This window comes from Cygnus olor, chromosome 2 (assembly GCF_009769625.2).
Source record: "Cygnus olor isolate bCygOlo1 chromosome 2, bCygOlo1.pri.v2, whole genome shotgun sequence".
NCBI classification, from domain to species: domain Eukaryota; kingdom Metazoa; phylum Chordata; class Aves; order Anseriformes; family Anatidae; genus Cygnus; species Cygnus olor.
Window position 1 is genome coordinate 82,926,134 of NC_049170.1, and position 19,977 is coordinate 82,946,110.

The 19,977-nt window shown below is 37.9% G+C and overlaps 1 protein-coding gene across 1 annotated transcript in view; it reads left to right on the forward strand.

Annotated features, from left to right (window-relative positions):
* The window catches only part of DNAH5 (dynein axonemal heavy chain 5), a 128,024-nt gene that overhangs the window by 4,900 nt on the left and 103,147 nt on the right, over positions 1-19,977 (forward strand). The window contains 13 exon segments of the mRNA XM_040548704.1: positions 415-549; positions 1,772-1,871; positions 4,843-4,985; positions 5,308-5,529; positions 6,146-6,283; positions 8,786-8,962; positions 9,307-9,420; positions 10,695-10,802; positions 11,509-11,631; positions 13,442-13,657; positions 16,368-16,475; positions 17,192-17,277; positions 18,024-18,345. Coding sequence (XP_040404638.1) covers positions 415-549; positions 1,772-1,871; positions 4,843-4,985; positions 5,308-5,529; positions 6,146-6,283; positions 8,786-8,962; positions 9,307-9,420; positions 10,695-10,802; positions 11,509-11,631; positions 13,442-13,657; positions 16,368-16,475; positions 17,192-17,277; positions 18,024-18,345 — 1,992 coding nt within the window.

Here is a 19,977-nt window from a genome sequence, read left to right on the forward strand (position 1 = left end):
TGAAATCTTAGCTTCCTCCAGCAGCATTTGTCTGTGTTGGAGAATGCTTACAATATCTTCCACAAATAAAGATTGAGTCAAAGTCCTGTGTTGATTTGATGGTCAAATGTGAATAGACTGAAAAGCCAGAACTAATAACTTCGGTTGTTGAAGATGACTTGCACGATGATGGAGCTGTATATATAAAGCATTTTTATTTTTTTTCCTAGAGAGACTTCCAGCAAACGAATAACACCATACAAAAAGCAGGTGTTGGAAATTTTATGCCTTAAAAATGTAAACTACAAATATAGAAGACGCAATAGCCTTCATTTAAAAAAAAAAAAAAGAATTCAAAAATTTGCTTTTTATTTGTCTTCAAAATTGATTTTTTTTTTTTGATTTTTTTGTTGTTCACTTTGTGTTTTATAATAGCAAAAGCTAAAGGAGGAAAGGGAGGCTAAACGTGCTCGGCTGGATGACAGACATGATTACTTACTGGAGACTGTTGCCACTTGTGTGAATCTGGACAAAGCGGAAGTAGAAGATGCTATTCTTGATGGTAACCAGGTAATCTGATTAATTTGATAAATGAAACTTATAAGTTGCTTTAGAACTGATGTTACCATCAAATACTTATTGAGATAGTTAAGATAGTTGTCAGACTTTGTGGTTTCACAGGCTCAGAAGAGTCATCCTCATCCACACTCCACTGATTGCTGCTGTTTCCACTAGGCTGTCACCTGCATTTGTGAGACTATATTGCGAGATTAGGAAATTAAATCAGCTAGAAAATACTTGACAAAATAGAGTGGCTAGTGATCCCACCAAGTACATGAGGCTTAGTGTTGTTACTATGTAAGCACTTAGAAATAAATATTTTGAGGAAAGGATACAACACAAAATGATGGTAAGTATTATATGCAATGGAGATGCATTTTGTGATTTGAAAATAAATCACTATTTTTTAAAACTTAAGTTTTAAAACTGAGGCATTCTCATTTCAGTGCTAATATATTGAGAAACTGGAGAAAGTCCAGTGGAAGACTACCAAGATGGTCAGGAGCAAAGGGCATGTTAAGTATAAGAGGGAGAATAAGTGAGGGGCAGTCAGGTAATAGCCTGCAGTTGCTTAAAGAGTAGTTGCAAAGATGACAGCTGAACCATTCTTAGCAGTGGTAGGTGACATAACAAGGGGCAATAGCCACAACTTACAGATTACACATTAAGAGACCCTTCTTTACCAGAAGGGTAAAGCAGCATGGGAGTAAGTTACTCAAGAGGATGAGCTGAGCTACTTTTGACAAAAGAGGAGGTTAGCCCAGTGATCTCCCAGAGGCCCCTTCCAACATATCTGTGATTCTGTATGAAACAGGAAAACGAGCTGTGCAGAACGCTGTCACACAGGTTAAAACACAGAGCTTGTTTCAGCCTTCACTGAGGTGCTGCTGCACTTCCGTAAATGAAGAAATGCACTGTGCCCTCAGATTGAGAGATGATGTGCAGTAAGTGGTTTCAGTAAATTGGAACATGGCCTGGCTATATTCAGTTCTGTTCAGCATGGAAAAAATCAAATGTTTAAATTAAGTAGTATGTGCTACTAAAGGGAAAAAAAAACTTTTTTTTTTTTCTTTTTATTTTGGAAGGCAGTAACAGGTCCTGGTGTAATTTTAGTACTGAACAACGATAATGTGATGTGTATTTATCAGCACTTTTTGTCAAAAATCTGAGCACGTTAAACTTTTCATAGTGTGTATGACGGGCATAAACAATTCAACATGATCTCAAACAGATAGAGCGCATTGACAAATTCTTGGCACCTGGAGGTCTGCGCCATCTGATGTTCTACTATCAAGATGTGGAGGCAAATGATGCAGGTAAAGCAACTTTGTGTTTCCTGCAACATACTGTAGTTCTGCTGAGTAAATGTGCAAAGAAAAAACATATGGTCAAATTTATTTTATTAACTGGGGCTTAAGGCAAGTCAGGTTAGGTCATCTTTGCTCAAGAAGTGAGGATTGATGAAATTACTGAAGCTTGTTAGTGCACTTTTGCATATTGTTAATATTCAGCAGCAAGGTACTTCCTTGCAAATCCAGCAGCTCTTGCCTGGGGGGTTGAAAAATGGTTTTTGGTAGTTAAAGGGCAACTTTCACACAAGGCGAACAGTAACAGGTGCTCTGCCCCCTCCCTTCCAGTCACACCATCAATTCGCTCTGGAAGCCCTCCCCATTTTTTGGCACATGACTATCTGCTCCAGTAGTCCTGTGACATGACAAACCAGCTCCAGGAGGCCCCTGTGTGGGGCCACAAAGCCATTACTCCAGAAGTCCTCTCCTTCACTTCTGTTCATATCCCCTGCCCTTCCCCAGGGCTCTCCATTTTAGCACACTTCTGGGGGAAGCCTCCTTCTCACCTTCTGTGGAAGCAACTTGTGACTCCTGTGTCGTTTCTCCGTAGCTTCTGTCCCAGAGTCTCGTGTTGCTCCCATTGGGACCAGCCAGGGGTCTTCTGCTGGTGTTCCCATTATGTTCATGACAGCCTGCGAGATGTCTGATCACATTTTTGCAAAATTTTGAGTGTAACTTTTAATGCACAGCTTAACAGCTTCTAGAATCCTTTTCAGTAACAGCACATCTTTCCTAAAGAGATAGCAGTGTCTACTCTAGCTCAATACATCATGGGAATGCCCTGAAAACAGATGACTGTTTTTGGTCTGGCCTCTGTAATTACTAATTTAAGATTATTGTGCAAGTTTGTGTTCATTGGCAATAAATCAAATTAATAAAAGTCTCTGAGTCAATGCTGTTTTGCTGGTGACAGAGCCCTTGATGTACTTGAGGAAAACAAAAAAAGAGACTTCTTCAGGAGATGGGAAGGAGGAAAGTGATGCTAACAAAAGGGAGGGGAGGAGACACATGGGTGGCCATGTGATCCAAAATGGGGATCTCTTGGTGTGGTGGTTTTACTCAGGTGGGCAGCCGAGCTCCACCACAACCGCTCTCTCACTTCCCCTCCTCAAAAGGAAAGGGGGAGAAAATACAATGGAAAGGGCTCAAGGGTTGAGATAAGGATGGGGAGATGGCTCAACAATCATCGTGATGGGCAAAACAGACTCAGAGTAGGGAGATAGTAAAATTTATTGCCTATTACTAACAACCTAGAGAAGTGAGAAACAAAGGAAAGAAACCCAAAACGTCTTCCCCCCAACCATCCTCTTCCACCTCCTCCCGCTGAGCGGCACAGGGGAACAGGGAATGGGGGCTGCAGTCAGTCATCTCCTTTATGGTCACTCTCTGCCCCTGCTCCACGTGGGGTCCCTCCCGCGGGATGCCGTCCTTCCCGAACTGATCCCACATGGGCTTCCCACAGGCAGCAGCTCTTCAAGAACTGTTCCCACATGGCTCCGTACCACAGGGTCCATCCGTCAGGAGCAAACTGCTCCAGCACGGGTGCCCCATGGGCGGCAGCTCCCCCCAGACCCCCTGCTCCTGCGTGGGCTCCTCTCCATGGGCTGTAGCTCCAGCCCGGGGCCTGCTCCTGCGGGGACTCCCCTTGGACTGCAGCGTGGAGATCTGCTCCATGTGGGACCCATGGGCTGCAGGGGGACAGCCTGCTCCACCAGGGGCCTCTCCACAGGCCGCAGGGGACTTCTGCTCCAGTGCCTGGAGCACCTCTCCCTGCCTTTCTTCACTGACCTTGGTGCCTGCAAGCTTCTTCTCACTCCTCTCTCTCTCCCAGCTGCTATTCCCCAGCATTTTTTTTTCCCTTTTCTTAAATATGCTCTCACAGAGGCACAAACAACTTCACTTATTGGCCTACAACCTCACTTATTGGCCTGGCTCTGGCCAGCGGCAGTGCCCTTATCTAACATGCTTCTGGATACTTCTCGCAGAAGCCACCCCTGTGGCCCCCGGCTACCAAAACCTTGCCACATAAACCCACTACACTGGGGCTGATGGGCATGTGACTGAACAAAAAAGGGGTAATAGTGCTGTCACTTTTTGTCTTGGTTGGATGTTGTTCTTTATTTACTGATATAAACAACTTGTTTTTTTATCTTTTTATTGTTGCAGTGGTTCACTGAGAAGTAAGTGTGTGTGCATGCATGTGCATGCATTCATTTTTCTCTGAGAAAATTTTCATTTTTGCATTAAAACCATTAATGGAAAATGAATGTAGCCAAAACAAAAATAATACACAATTTAAGAGAGTGATTTTTCCTCTAAAGATATTGGTACTTCTTGGTGACTCTTTACAAATGTTATCAATAGCATAAATCTGTGAGCAGCATATTCATATTTGGGGAAGAAGAAAGGGAAGGAAAGTCCTTTGTAGCCTCATCATCTTTGTGTTTCCCCAAAGAATCCACTATGGCCTGTCTCTCCTTGTTTCCTGAAACACTCTGCTTCTGTTTTACTGCATATCAGACTTAGGTGTTCATGTTCTTAAGGAAAGACAGTTAGTTGATAATGGCTCCTTTGAGGTGAACTACATTTGCAGGTTTTTTTAAGCGATAGAGCATTACCTGCAACTACATAATAGGGCTGGATTGACATGTAAGAGGACCTTGACCCTGAACGTTTTTTTAGAAGGAACAGAAAACGAATGAATGAATAGAAAAGGCTTTTGATATGAGAATGGTAAAATTAGATGAAATAATTCTTATGGTGCTGTTAGGACTGTGGGTGCTGTGTACCTTCCTTGAGAAGTCACACGGGGAAGCTCTAGGGGACTGGGACTCATGGATACACAAATGGTGACAGAACTGTTTGTTTAGGAAGCTTTTCTTTGAATAAATCATCAGTGTTTTTTAAATATTTATTTTATTTCAACCTACAGAACATTTTAGCTTTCCAGGAGTAGGAATCAACTCTCATTTGACAAAGAAGAAGAAACCTAAAGTGTTTGTGACAGAGGGAAAAGAAGTTGCTTTAACTGGTGTATGTGTTTTCTTCATTAGATCTAGTCTTTTGAAAGCCATTACAACTGAGAATATCTATCAGGTAAGAGTCAGTGACTGCTGTTTGGTATGCATAATCTTGTTGAAGATTTATTTTAATCTCAGAGTATTTACTATCAGCACATAACTTGACAGCCTTTGACATGGTGAAAAGAGCAAAAGGATGGAGTTTGGCTAAGTGAAATGCAGGACAAAAAAAGGAGGGAAATAGAAAAAGTGATACTGTCCGGTGACAGCAACTCTAAGTATATCATTGTGAAGCAATGATGACAAAAAGTAATTAGTCAACACCTAAGTATCAAGTATAAATACATGATGACAAAATTTTCTTTTCCATTTAAATATTTATTGCATGTCTTTTACAGGAAGTAAATTTTAGTATGATGGATGTAGGTCGAGATGGCCTACTGGAAAGTGTTGAGCAGTTGCTATCAGAAATCTTCATTCCAGCCTTACGGAATACAGACTATGGCTGGCTTGAACTTGGCGAACCTCAACAAGCTTCCAGTATTAAGCAGGAGTTTCTTGCTTCCCTTGAAGCATTTGTTACTGTGCTCTCAGGAACTCAGCAAAGTCTGCTAGAAAAGGTAATATGTTCAAGTAGCAACTAGCAATCCAGCTAGCTGTGGAATGTCTCTTTGCCTGAACTTTTTGAATTTACTGTTTTGTAGAATACTTTTGCTTGTAGAACACAAATTGCTTTTGTTAAGCTGGAGAAAAAATAATGCTTCTAAATACTGTTTGTTGTCATCGGTAACTTGTTATACATTGATCTGTGGCTTTAATATCTGTGAAAGTTTGTGGTTTTAACAATTCTGCAGCTGCTTCTGTTATTGTTTGTTTTGGTGCTAGTTCTTTTGAGCTATTCACTTCTTGGCTCTGGTGTTTGTGGCCTTTCTTAAAGAAAACCAAGAATGATTAATGTGCAACAAACAGTTACTTCAACTGTTGATTTCTATTTTTTCTTTATTAAGGAAATGACATGAGAGCACAGCTGCTAGCTTGAAGAGTTCTTCAGATTCTGAAGTCCAGTTCTGGGCTCAAACCAGAATTTAAACAAATTCAAATTGAAGTGGGAATATGAAGTCAGATACCCCAAGTAGGGAAATCAGTCACTATGTAAATTTCTTGGGTTATTTGTCACAAAAATTTCAGCACTTCGTTTTCTTTTTTTTTTTTTTTTTTTTTTAACTTGTGTTGTAGGTTAATCTGAAGAAATGTGAAACATATGATCTGAAAAATCTAAAAGGACCTTCAGATTATCTGATGGTTGCTAACAACATAGGCAGTCTTGAGAGAATAGAAGTCTGCATGAAAGGATGGATCAAAGAGCTTGAACAGGTGATATACACTGCAGAAGTGCGAAATATAAACACATTTGCATATTGGCAGGTTGAATTTAATCCTGGTGCTACCTTCCTATAAAGATAGATGTGATTGATCGCTATGTCTTAAGTTACTATTAGCATGTTTTATGTGCTTTTACTTCTAAATTAGAAGATTACAGACAGCTTTTTCCATCTACTTTTAAATGGAGTGTACACGTGCATTTGGAAACGTAGTTCCCTGTTACTGCTTAATTGCCTCATCCACACACTGATGGAGCATCTTAATGTGGTTAGAAATACTGTAAGGTTGTAAGGTCAGTGTACTTGTTTTAAGTACAAATAAAATTAAAAAGTACAGATCAGATTTGTAACTGCAATTTTTTATCTCAGAAGCAGGTCCTCTATAGACTATATAGCATGGCTCTTAAAGTCCTTTTCACCAAAAAAAAAATGAAACTATCAATTGAGATTCATTTGCAATACATTCAAGGTAAAACATAGAAGCTGAGGGAAACATGTTCTGTAATGTTTATAAAGGCAGACATTAAGGAAGAGGACAGCATGATTAACTTCTAAATTTGGAAAATGGAAACTTAGTTGCTACCTTATTCTCTGTTCTGCATGTAGAAATTATTGCCAAGATTTTATCAGAGAAGTATGTTTATTTACAAATTAGGAAATCAGCTCCATGGAGGACATTTCTGTATTTATTAAGGCCTATGCCTCTTAAAAGGGAGGAATTTAAGAAAAAAAAACAACCCAAATCTCTTGAATTTATATGCTGAAACTGGTGGGTAGAATGTATCACAGTGAACTGCACTTATACCAAAAGAGTTGTGGTCAACAGCTCAGTGTCCGAGTACAGATCAACGATAAGCGGTGTTTCTGAGGGGTGAGTAATGGGACCAGTACCTCTTTGTCAGTGACATGGACAGTGGGATCGAGCACACCCTCAGCAAGTTTTCCAGTGACACCAAGCTGTGTGGTGCAGTCAACATGCTGGAGGGAAGGGTTGCCATCCAGAGGGACCTGGAAAGGCTTGAGAGCTGGGCCTGTGCGAACCTCATGAGGTTCAACAAGGCCAAGTGCCAGGTCATGCACCTGGGTTGAGGCAATCCCAAGCAGATCACTATCTATATTTAAGCTGATAATATGTTATTAGTACAGGCTAATTTTTCCCCACATTGTCTGGTTCTCCAAGGGACTTAAATCTGCATTTCCTCTCTGGAGCATGGCTTCATCCTTTATGAACAAATTATTGTGAGAATCGTCATGATCGAGTTGAACTAAGGGTTCTTTTAAACCAATGCCATCTCTTTGATAATGGGCAAAAGTGATCCTGGTGAAGAGTAGAAAAGCAGAGTAAGGCAGTACCTCCCATCAGTTTCCTTCCAGCCTCTAATGATTTATAATTCAGAGGTTTTATGAGCTATTTTATTTTTTTATTTTACTTTATTTCAGTAACCTTCTGTGGTTTTCTTTTCCACATAAACTTCTGCAGTCTTCCCTACAGCTTGTACAGGAAACATAACGATGCAGCCACAAATTATTTCAACCCATTTTATAGAGCTGAGAGGGAAAAGCTGTTCCCACTGAGATGATGAATGGGATAAAGAAGCCTTCAAAGTAGTTTGAAATGTACCTGAATGTATCTTAATCCTCAAAATCTTGAGTGATACATTTCAAAATAGTAAAAGGAGTTGTTTTACCATTACCATTTCAAAGTTGTTTTCAATATTCATTCACTACATTCACGATTAAAGTTTTCACATTCAGCATTGTTACAGATTTGTAGTGCATTCTTCTATTTGTTGTGACTCAAGTGTTGTAAAATACTAGGTAGAATCAGCTAGTAAAATTTTTCACTGAATCAAAAATCTTACAAAAAATATGCTTATCAAAAAAATGTTGAGAAGCAAACTAGAACAATCTTGACTTCAGTATATTCTAATGTAGCTGGTTACTTGTAGTTGGATGCCCACTGGAGAAAGATCACAGTGATTATGCTCCTTCCTATTCATACTTCTACACATACTGTGAGTTCCATCCGTCCATATTGTGTACGGGAAAATATTTTGGCTATGGTTATATTATGGCACTGAGGTGAGTATCTCTACCTCATAATCTACTCCTGGAATAAATAGGCTGCTAGAAAAGATTCACTTTATCCAAGAAAACAAAAAGTAGAAAACAGTGATTCCTAGTGGATGTAATGAAAGCAAAAGGAACACTTTAATATGGTGATTGCTATTCTTAGTGGTCAAAATCATACTTCAAAACATGATTTGCAGCTTATTTGCAGAAAATGTCTGTAACAGCATTCCTGAGATATTCCCTCTTTGACTCAAACCAAAGAAGACCAAGCAAAACTAAAGATGAATCATGTGAGATGGTGGCTGAGTTACATAGTTTATCACAGGAGTTAACACTGACAGTTAAATTTTGAATTAATCCATGCTATCCATGCAGATAAAAAATATTAGCATCAGTCACTAATATTACTATATGGTAAAAGATTCTTGCAGAAAATGACCAGTTGAGAAGGGAAGCTGATGACCTTGGACCACGAGCAGAGCTTGATTACTGGAAGAGAAGACTTTCTAAATTCAGTTACCTTATGGATCAGCTGAAGAACCCAGACATGAAGGCAGTGCTTGGAGTACTCACTGCTGCTAAATCCAAACTGCTGAAGGTTTCTATTTTGAATTATGACAGATGTAACGACTATAAATCCTCTGTGTAGCCTACTTCATTTTGGTAATGTTTATAACATTGCTGGTGGGCAAAATATTGAAGTATCTTTGACTTCTGTTTTCTTCTGCCTCAAAATATTCTTCTGCATCAAAATATTCCCCAGTTTGAGTAGGTAAATTTTAAATCTAGTTTATTTTTTTGGGAATCCCCTTTGTCCAAAGTACAAGATGTGTGCTTTCAAAGTAGTTAAAATGTTAATGACAAAAAAGGGTGATCTCAAAACTGCTTAGTCAAAACAGTATTTCTGAAATGTGTTTTTTATTATTTTCAATTTTCTCTTAGAATTGGCGAGTGTTGGATATTCGCATCACAAATGCAGTAAATGAAGCTAAAGATAATGTGAAATACCTATACTCTCTGGAAAAATGTTGCGACCCATTATACAATACTGACCCTGTAAGCAAAACTTCTCAAATCTTAACGTAAATCTCCTGAGACAACTGAAATGAATGTAGTTTGTAGTTTATAGGATCAGTTTGGAAACGACATAGTTAGATAGCAGTTTAGGTATCTATCTTCAGTTTGGGACTATTCAGTCATGCTAAAAGTGGTTTAATGGGAATTTCTGGCTATAAAAGATTTTCAGTCTAATGATGAAACTGGATTCTGTGCTATGGGAGGAAGTGAAAAATTTGAAAATTAAAAAAAAAAAAGAAAAAGTGAACATGGTGATATGTTGAAGACAAAGGATGGGCTTTTCTCTTTGTGGTGGTGGCCAGGTCATGCTTAGACTAACATTTATAAGGCAATTTACAGCTTCTTGGCTTAGGAAATACAAATATGGTTAAACATTAATGTGTAAATATAAATCACCTTCCCATGCTTTAGTAACACAGTGATGCAAGTGTAATGTAGTAAATATGGAGTAATGAGTAATATGGAGTAATGAGTAATATGGAGTAGGAAGGATTCTCTTATCCCATTAACTGCTAAAGTAGATGGCAAATGGTTGCTTTTACTAAAACTGTGTTTGTAACTGGCTGTGTGTCTTGCTAGTCAGAGAAATATGATGAATAGTCCTGAAAACTCAAAGCTTTGACTGTCCGTCTTCTTCTTTCTCTTTACTTTTTCCCAAAGTGAAATTGCTTCGAAACAGTTCTTTGGGCAACCCTGGTATGGTTCATGATGCAGTCTGTTTCCCTTTACTGGACAGTGATAAAACTGTGTTTTCTTTTACTGTTTCCCAGTCCGATGTTTCAGTCTCACTTAGGAAACGTTAGTATGATAAAGATTTGGGTAGTGAGAAACAAAAAAATAAAACTACCTTCCCATCCCTCACACCTGTTCTTCCCATGCTCAACCTCACCCCTCCATTCTGCACTCCTCTACCTCCTTGAGCAGTGCAGGGGCTAGGGCATGGTGCTGGGGTGTAAAAACATTCTTTTGGTGAAAGTAACAGTAATTTGGAAGAGGCCTTTGTCTCTATCAGATTTATCTCACTGGTCAGAGTTCTTTCAAGCCAAGCCTCTAGCAAAATTGTTTTCCCAAAATTGGGCTGTAGAGCTTGGATGTTGAAGTATGACTGGGTGTTTTACAGGACAGGCCCAGGGGGAGGCAAAAATGTTAGAAATATTGTGTTAGTAATGCACCTGGATTCTCTAAACAGGTGTTGAGCTAAAGTAAGATAATAAATGTATTGAGATAAGTTCGGAGACTGTGTTCCTTTACAGGTGTCCATGGTGGATGCTATTCCAGGGCTTATAAATGCAATTAAAATGATTCAGAGTATCTCTCAGTATTACAATACCTCTGAAAAGATATCCTCGCTGTTTGTAAAGGTAGGTGCGAAGTAATGTTTTGTTGTTGGCTGAGTGAGACAGAATATGCAAAGGGAATAAGCAATTTAAGAGCCATCATTTTGGTCAGTTTTATGCTGTTCTTTGAATGGATAAAGAATTGGAAATAGTGACAAAGCTTCTCCAAAGTTAGAAATTATTTTACTAGAAATAACTAGGAATTGTAAGTAAGACTTTTTCAGACTTCTTGAAGATCATGGTTAATTTCAACCATGACATGCACAGATCTGAGGAGCTTTTTTATTAGGATGATTTTTGCCTACAGTGAACTGTGCTTTGCAAAAGCAGTTATATTAATAGAGCCCTTAAATCTTTTTAAGATTTCATAAAGAAGGAACTGAAGTTGGAAGGACATCTTGTTCTTTTATTATTATAGTCTCATGGGCCCTTGTTTTTTCCTTTTCTTTCAGAAGGTCCAAAGTCTTATGACTGTAGTCTGTGTCATTTCAAGGTTGATAAAAGGTGTTTAGGTTTAGGATTAGTGCAGTTAATCAACAACGCTTTGGCAGTGTAATAGTCTGCAGGCCATATACTGCAAGGAACATGGTCTATGTGTCTGGTATTCGGTATTGCTGTTTTGGAGGTCTTAGGCCAGTGGAATCAGAGGTATGGAATGAGATGAAAAGAAGGGTAAGATGTGCTTTGTCTTGCAGCAGTTTTTTTTTCACAAGGTTAAAATTGCTTATAGGTGACTAATCAGATGATCACAGCATGTAAATCTTATATCACAAATAATGATACTGCCACCATCTGGAGTCAACCTCAGGAGACAGTTATGGAAAAGCTTTTTGCAGCCATTCGGCTTAAACAGGTATGTGCAAAGAACATCTGAAAAACAGAATATAAGGTGAGATTTCAGTGGGCATGATAAACAGTGGAGTATGTATTTTATACAAGGAAGAAATGTTATAATGAAGGAAAATGAAGCAACTGAAAAATACCCTTTGACACTGGGTTGTTTTTATTAGAGCTAATGAAGAATTTAGTCCAGTGTCTGATGAACTTCTGGAAACAGTATTTCCATCCTTACCCTAACTTAACTAAGCTTCTTATATGACAATTACTTGGATTTTCATGTCTGAGTTTCTCTAGAAAGTTTCTTCTTGTGTATGTATGATAGAAATGAAAACAGAGGGTCTCACTGAGCCAAATATATTCTGAAGATATCTGGACAACCTATATCTTTAGAAAAGACAGTTTCTAAACTGAGAATAACTGAGAAGAATTTGGCTGTTCACATTGTCTAGGCTTGTTAGGATTTTTTTTTTTTGTGTGTATACAATTCCATGATCATTTTGTGACTTTTATTTTTCCCCACACAGGATCATAGGATAATTTTTAGAACATAGGATCATAGAATAATTTACATTGGAAGGGTCCTCAGGAGTTATCTTGTCCAATCTCTTACTCAAAGCTAAAGCAGAGGCAGCTGTGAGTTCAAACCTGGTTGCTCAGGGCTTTATCCAGTTCTGTCTTGAAATTTTCCAAGGATGGAGACTGCACACCTTCTGCTGCTTGACTGTCCTTAGGGTGAAGGATTTTCTCCTTACCATTCAGTCAGAACAGCTTCTGTTTTAGTTTACTTGCACTATCTCTTGGCCACTGTCCATGCACTACTGTGAAGAGCCTACCTTTGCCTTTTTGTCTTTTTGATAGCCTGCCTGCAGGTATAAGGCGCATTTTGGGTTTTCTCTGTTATTACTTTTTCATTTCTTAATAATAATGTGTGCCTAAAAGAACAAAACTTTATCCTGACACCTTCTGAAGAAACAAATCTTTCAGAGTTACTGCACAAATTAGTGTGAATTTATATGACAGCTTCTTACCATCAGGAACAATCAGTAAACTTGTATATTTCTGTAAAGGTATAACAAAATTTTCAGCTGCAGCATTAAAATATGTTGAATTATTAGGCTTTTATGTGAGTCTTACCAAGTCTAAAAGCTTTCATAAAATCAATTTAGGAAACTCTGGGCCCTTTGTATTAATACCTATGCATATGGTTATTGATACATATATGTGATAGAAAATAATGAAGTTTGTATTTTGAGGTGAACTACTCCTGAAAGAAACCATCCCAAGGAAATCTGTTGCCTATGTAAAATGACTTTGAGAAGAATTTAATTTGAACATGTTTGGAGTAGGGTTTGTGCCCAGTTAACAAAGCGGAAAGAAAAATGGAAGTTGCAATAGAGCAGCATTTTAACTTTAGAAGGGTTTTATTTTGAAAAGTGATTTTAGATAATCTGAAATATGTTTACCCAATAAAAGTGCTCAGTGCACAAACATTATTTCCAATTTCTGAAAACTGAAATCTGGGTTGTCATTTTAGGTGTTCAGTGGACCCATTTTTCAAGCCCTGCTATAAAATGAAGGGAAGAAAATTTCACACTAGCTAAGGATGAAATGTACACTTATTTGTGCATATGTGTGCAATTTATTCATTTGATGAAATGTGTGACCCCATAATGGTATTGTTCATGACTGTTTATTGATCAAACTTCTACTTGCTACTGAGTTAGAGGGGATTATATCTGTCTGCATGACTTTTGTTATATCTTATGGCAATGTTTTTTATTACATGCTCGACATTCTTCTTTGAAATTCTTCTTTATTTTTAGGAGTATCAAAATTGCTATCGCAATGTGAAAGAAAAACTGGAGCAAAATCCAGCTGAAAGACAGTTTGATTTTAGTGAGATGTATATCTTTGGAAAATTTGAAAGCTTTCATCGACGTCTGGTAAAGATAATAGACGTTTTCAATACTATGAAAACCTACTCGGTTCTACAGGAGTCTAAGATAGAGGGTTTGGAAGGAATGATCACAAAATATGAGGTACACAGTAACTTTTGGATATCCTTTGAGTGTGACTTGAAAATGAAACGTTAAATAATTAGGAAAACTAGAAAGCATTTATCAAGAGAAAAAATAGCTCTGCAAGCTGTGCTAAAATGACTGGGAAATAGCTAATGTTGCAAGTGCGTGACCACTGGGGGAGAGAGCAGACGATGAAAAGGAGCAGGTGGCCATGTGAAGGAGCTGTGTTAAAATCAAAGTTGATTGAAAAATGAACTAAATGTGAGGCCTTTGTAACAGGTGTCAGGGTTTTGCATTACGATCAGTAGAAAAAGTGAGAAGTCCAAAATTTTTCTCTTTAAAAATGTTTTGTGAGTTATGAAAGTGTACTGTGACTGCTTGATCTCTTGTCTACTGTTCAAGGGGGCATCTGGTCAAGAGGGCAGTTCCATTGGTCTGCTGGTTGATGCTGCAGCCAGATTTTCCTTGCAGCTTGGAGTGAAAACAAACTCCAGTTCCATTTCTGTAATGTATAAAAGGAAACAAATACAAGTTTAGTTTCTTCAAATAAGTTATTTTCAGCAAAGAGGAAAAAAAAAAAAAAAAACAACACAAAACCCAAACCGCCTTGTGCTCTCAGATTTACATCATTACATTAGGGAAATAGCTTTATTCCAGCAAAGCAGATTAATAGATTTACTTAAAATCTGTACTCATCCATCGATACGTTGCATTTCAAAATGCAAAATTATACTATCGATAACTTCGCATTTCAAGGGAGGAAAAAAGAGTCAGCTCACAAATGTCTGTTTTTGTGGTGAAGGATGGAAAGAAATGAGTTAGCAGGTTTGCTCTGGAAAGCTCTCCAAGCTTTTTCTTCTGTAACAGTTTAATCTCTTGCTTGCTTTATTACTACTTTTGGTTTCTTTCATGGCCATTTTATTTAGTAGGAGTGAGACCTGAACAACAAAGAGCTCTTCTAAGAATTTCAACATGCTAAATTTTTGTTCTTTTCTTCTTCCATTTCTGATGAGATTATGATGATTTTTTTTTTTAGTGGCAAGTACAGCCTTCCCTGCTTTTTCTGAGCCTGACTTAACTTACCTTATTTTATACCTTAGTGCACTGTCATAATAAGTCAGAAGTATTCAATGTATTGAGTTTGTAGACTGCTTTTAGAGATCACACCATACAGTGGCAGCAAAATGTGGCATTCTAATTTGCTTAACCCTGTCCTCTTCCTTTTTTATGGCCACAAATAAATTACTTTGCTGATGTAGTTAAATAACCATAGGGTAAAATGTGAGCATTCCATTGTGCATCCTGATTTGATTCAATCCATGTTGTAGTCCAGGGTTTTGATTCTTTTATAGTCTTCTGAGAAGAAACCTGGGTGCAACTGGAAGGAGAGCTTGGCCCAAGGACTGTTCCAAATAGGTAGGATGAATGTGGACTGCTCTAAAGAGTGTTCCCTTCATTGAGAGCTGCTCTCTAAAGCTGGGCCAAGAGACTTCTCTGCAACTCTGGTTGCTGAGAATTATCAGATCATGCTATGAAGATACTATTTTGGTAGGTTGGAACACAGGCATCTCATTTATTTGGGGCTTTTTCAGTTGAGAAGCTACGTGTGACTGTTAGCCCACTGTGGTGCAGCCTGCAAACTCTACACAGGTACACCACATCACCCATTGCAGCACTCAGGTCCTAAAGTAAGAGCTTTTTGTGAAGGTTTTTTTTTTTTTTTTCCTTTTTTTTTTTTTGGGGGGTGTGTGTAAGGAGAAGATTAAGCATGTTTATGTAGAAGGTAGTACATGGAAGGTTGTGGATAGTACACGTAAAGGATAGAAAGTGGTTGTACTATTTTAATGGTGGCAAAATTGAGGTACTGAAGTATTTTATGTGGATTTTAGCTGTAGTTAAGTGACTGATTAAGTAACTTGGAAAAAAATGTGTAGTCGGAAATTGCCATGTTGCAGTTCTTCGTGCTTTACCACATAGTTGCTCTCTAGGATTTGCATGTTTGTAGATGAAAGCATAGGATTTGTCTTTACAGGCAAGGAACAAAAGTGAAGTTCAGTTGGCTTATAATCAAATGGCAGAAGTCTGCTGTGCTGAAAATATTTTGAGCTTTATAGTTGTATTGTGGTAAATTACTAGCATGTTGAACAGTGATCTATCATCAGAAATCTTTAACTGTGGGTACACTTCATGAGAGATTCTGATTAAGATGTACTTTCCTTAAAATGGACAGCAGCTACATAAAAGAAGGAATAATAAGTCCTAGGCTGGTGACATACTGCATCTTACTGTGGCTTTTGAATAGTCTATTTTTTTGTGATGTGAGTTAAAGACATGGAAAATACTACTGTGAAAATAATTTCCTATATTGAACTTCGTTAACTTTTAAATAGAACTAATGAACCTCTACATGAGAAAATGTTTCATGGGTAACAATGAGTAACAAATGCTTTTTATGAAAAGTAAGAGTCTGATTATTCTGTCAGTTCTAACTGACTTAAAGTGGAAGTAAGTAATATAACTGCAAGTCATATGGCCATTGCACAAACTTGTTTCCTGCAAATACATCATTTAAATGATCTGTGATCTCCTTTTAGTGAGCAAATAATGGCAACTAATGGCAAAGTCAAATTGTGAATGTGCACAACCCATTGTGCTAAATATTTTGATGTGTTAAGTTTTTGCTAAGACCGTATTTGGTGATAATTTTTTTTTCTATGAAACTGTGTAGAGTATTGTTGACATCATGAAGAAAAAGCATTACAATTTCTTGGATCAACGGAAGGCTGACTTTGACCAAGACTATGAAGAGTTTTGCAAAGAGATAAATGATCTTCACGTAGGTTTTATGAATCAAATAAGTATTAAATGTAGTAACGATTCCTCATGAAAACAAAAGTACATCTATCTGAGTTACCACCAAATTATGGAAATCTCAATCTATATTCTGAAATGGAGAAATGACTGTAATGTGCCTCTACGTTAAAGCTAGGATTTATTACTTAACATCTAAACCACTTTCACGAAATAGACCAGAAAGGACCTTTAGGCACTCCAACAACAGGATTTCTCATTACTCTATTTAAAAGTGATGCTAGCAAGAATAACATAAAAATGGTCAATTTTGTTGGGTGAGTGGGAGCATAGCACAAATAAATTAGATAGTTAACTTTCCTGTAGTTCTAAAATCACAAATTGGTGGAAGGAGTGGACAGATGTTTAAGTTCAAATTTAAAATAAACACTTGTCTTGCTTTGGTTGCCAAAGATTTGAGCATTCTTTTAGGCTCTCAGTATGGTGGAACTTTGGAGGGTTCAAAAGCTTTTTCTGGTTGCACAGGTACCAGAGGGAACAGGGGGAAGGAAATGCCTTGAAAGTTGGCTGTATTTTGCTTAAAATGGGTGGAAGAGAGGTCAAATTGATACTTACTGAGGTTGCTCTCATATAAACTTCGTTCTAATGTAATACAATATAAATCCTGCAAAATAACATCTGTGTATTTGAGATGTGTAACTTATGTAGTTCTTCACAGTAGAATTATTTGTTCTACTCCAGGATCAGTTAAAGAGTTTTATGGACAACACCTTTGAAAATATTGTGGACACTGAAAAGGCACTGTCCATGCTGAAGAAATTTGAAAGGTACTGTGTGCTACCTAGCCTGCTGGAATTCTGACAGACAATGGAAATAATGCTTTGAGGGTGGTGAGAAAGGGGAGAGTAGAGTAGGTATCTCCTTAAATACAAACAAAATCCAACTTAATCTCCTTTCCCTCAGCTGCTCAGCTCTGGTAAGAGATGTCTCCTCAGCTATGTGGATGAATAAAAAATACATATTTTCATGTATCCAAAAATATAAAATATGAATGGCCTTCATCTTTCAAAATTAGTATATGTACAGGAAAACTGTTCTGGTTGTTGGCATCTTTGCTTTAGTTTTGTCCTTAAACAATGAAATTAATTTGTTCACATAGTAAAGTTAGAATGCTTGAGTAGGAAATAGTGAAATCTGTCTTGATAAAGTCAGATTGTTGCAAAGCAGCCTCAGTCTTTGTTGTGTCAGTTTTCTTACAATATTCTGCTTAGTAGAATAGACCGATAGTGGCAGATCAGTCGCATTTTGCACATAATTTTAGCTCGGTATTTGAAAACAGTGACAAAACAGAAAATGTGTAGGCCTACTTGGAAACTTTTATCATCTGGCCTAAATCTTGGTTGTTTGGAATCAGGTTGTGACAGTATTTGTTCAAGCTCTAGTGAAAAATCTTCTGCTGGAGTAGTTATTTTCTAAGGAATGCAAGGGTGTCTGGGAAAATTTTTTCAACAGTGCATCAGAAGAATTTCAGGATTCTTGAAGAATTTTTTCTAATGGTTATTTTTTGAAACAGATTACAAATCCCGAATCTTGGCATTGATGAAAAATATCAGAAAATCCTTCAGAACTATGGACATGACATAGAAACAATCTGTGAGCTCTATACTAAGCAGAAACAAGACCCTCCATTGGCTCGTGATCTGCCTCCAATAGCTGGTAGGATCCTGTGGGCACGCCACCTGTTCCAGAGAATCCAGGAGCCCATGGAGTCTTTCCAGCAGCACCCATCTGTACTGCAGACACCGGATGGCAAGCGAGTAATCCGCAACTACAACAAAGTAGCAAAAGTTCTTATGGAGTTTGAAGTGATCTATCACAGGGGATGGCTTCAGCAGGTAAAACAGCAGATTTTGATTACATATTTCTTTCAAAAAAACATGGTGGATTTTTGTTGGTGGTAGACTGTTAAAATATAGCTTTGCAGACCAGACTGGATTCCTGTTGTGCCAGGCACCACTGAAACACTGGGTTACAGCAGTGTGAAAGAATTTCTGGTTAATAGTCAGGTATGCTATGCTTTAGATTTAGCTGAATTTAGGAGCACTTGAAAGATCATGTTAATTATAATGAAAAAATATTTGTTATGGAAATACATAATGGAAATCCAGTGATAGCCTTAGCTGCCCCTCAGTCTTTGTCATATCCTACTGACTGGTGCAAGAAGGTCACATGGGGAGAGGAGTTTTGTCAGCTGGTTGTCTTAAGATAAAAGCAGACACAAGTTTCCTCTGTTCTGAATAATATGATCCTCTTTTTTTAAGCAATAATCCACGCGTACCCTCAGAGTGAGTGAGTGTATGTATAAAAAGAATCTAATTTCAGCTGATAGAGCATCTTATAGAATTAATAAAGTACATCGCACAAATATATTTTGCACTATTTCACTTCCTATCAAATATCTGGTAAGGCAGAATACTTTGTAGTTGATTATCTTCAGAAATCATGGTTTACCGTAAGTTCTAAATCTCATTTGACTGATTTTATTATTCTCTTGTTTTTTGTGCATAGAACCTCTGAATGCCTTCATATTATCAAATGGTGTCTGTAAGGTCTATTTTCTAGTTTTGAAATCTCTGAAAGTTTCTACTATCCTATTGGCATATTTTCTACCTCCAGTTTCTCTGTTGCTTTGGCAAAGAGCGTGCTTTAGAAAAATTGGCCTCAGCCTCTGAAATCTCAAAAGAAAGGGATCACAATCTACAGATAACTCTTTTGAAGTTGTTGGCATAGTTAGCAATGCAGCTGCCTCTTGTTCTTGGAGCTCAACACTAACTTTTGTATAATATGAAAAACACTGAGGCAGATAAATATCAGTCTTCTCAAAGCTAGTCTTAGACAAGATCTGAGACTAGAGGCTCCTGCTGTCTCTTGCCCAATCTAAATATACTCCTCCTTTCCCTTTCACATTTGCAATTGCCATTAAGGCTTAAGGGATCACTAAATTTGATTGTCCAGTTCTGTAAGTTGGAGAATTTGTGTCAATTTGGTATGCTAAAACAGGAGAAGGCACTAAAATATTGGAGGATGCATAATATGCTGTCTTCAGACTGCTTTGGCTCTGGTGCTGGGTATATGTTACTGATGATGAATCTGGTACTAACTCCCCACTGGGAATCAAGGAACCTGAAGAGTATAACCTGGAGGTATGTGTATCATTCTTTTTCAGAAAAGAAATTGTGGTGCTTCAGAAAGCCTTTGGCATTTGTTTGGTATTTCTATCCTGAACTTGGTTTCAGATCTGATTCTAGTATTGTGCTGGATATCTGCACGGTTCCAAGTATACCGGTGATAGATTTCACTGAACTATGCCTGAGATAAGTCCCTGCCTGGGCACTTTTAAGATGGGTTCCCTATCCCAGCTGTAAAAACTAAGGAGGATGTGTGCTTCTTGTGGGGCTGCACATGTTGTCTTTGGCTAGATGATCTATTGATCAGATTTTCTGACATGTAGCATGCCTTTACAGAGC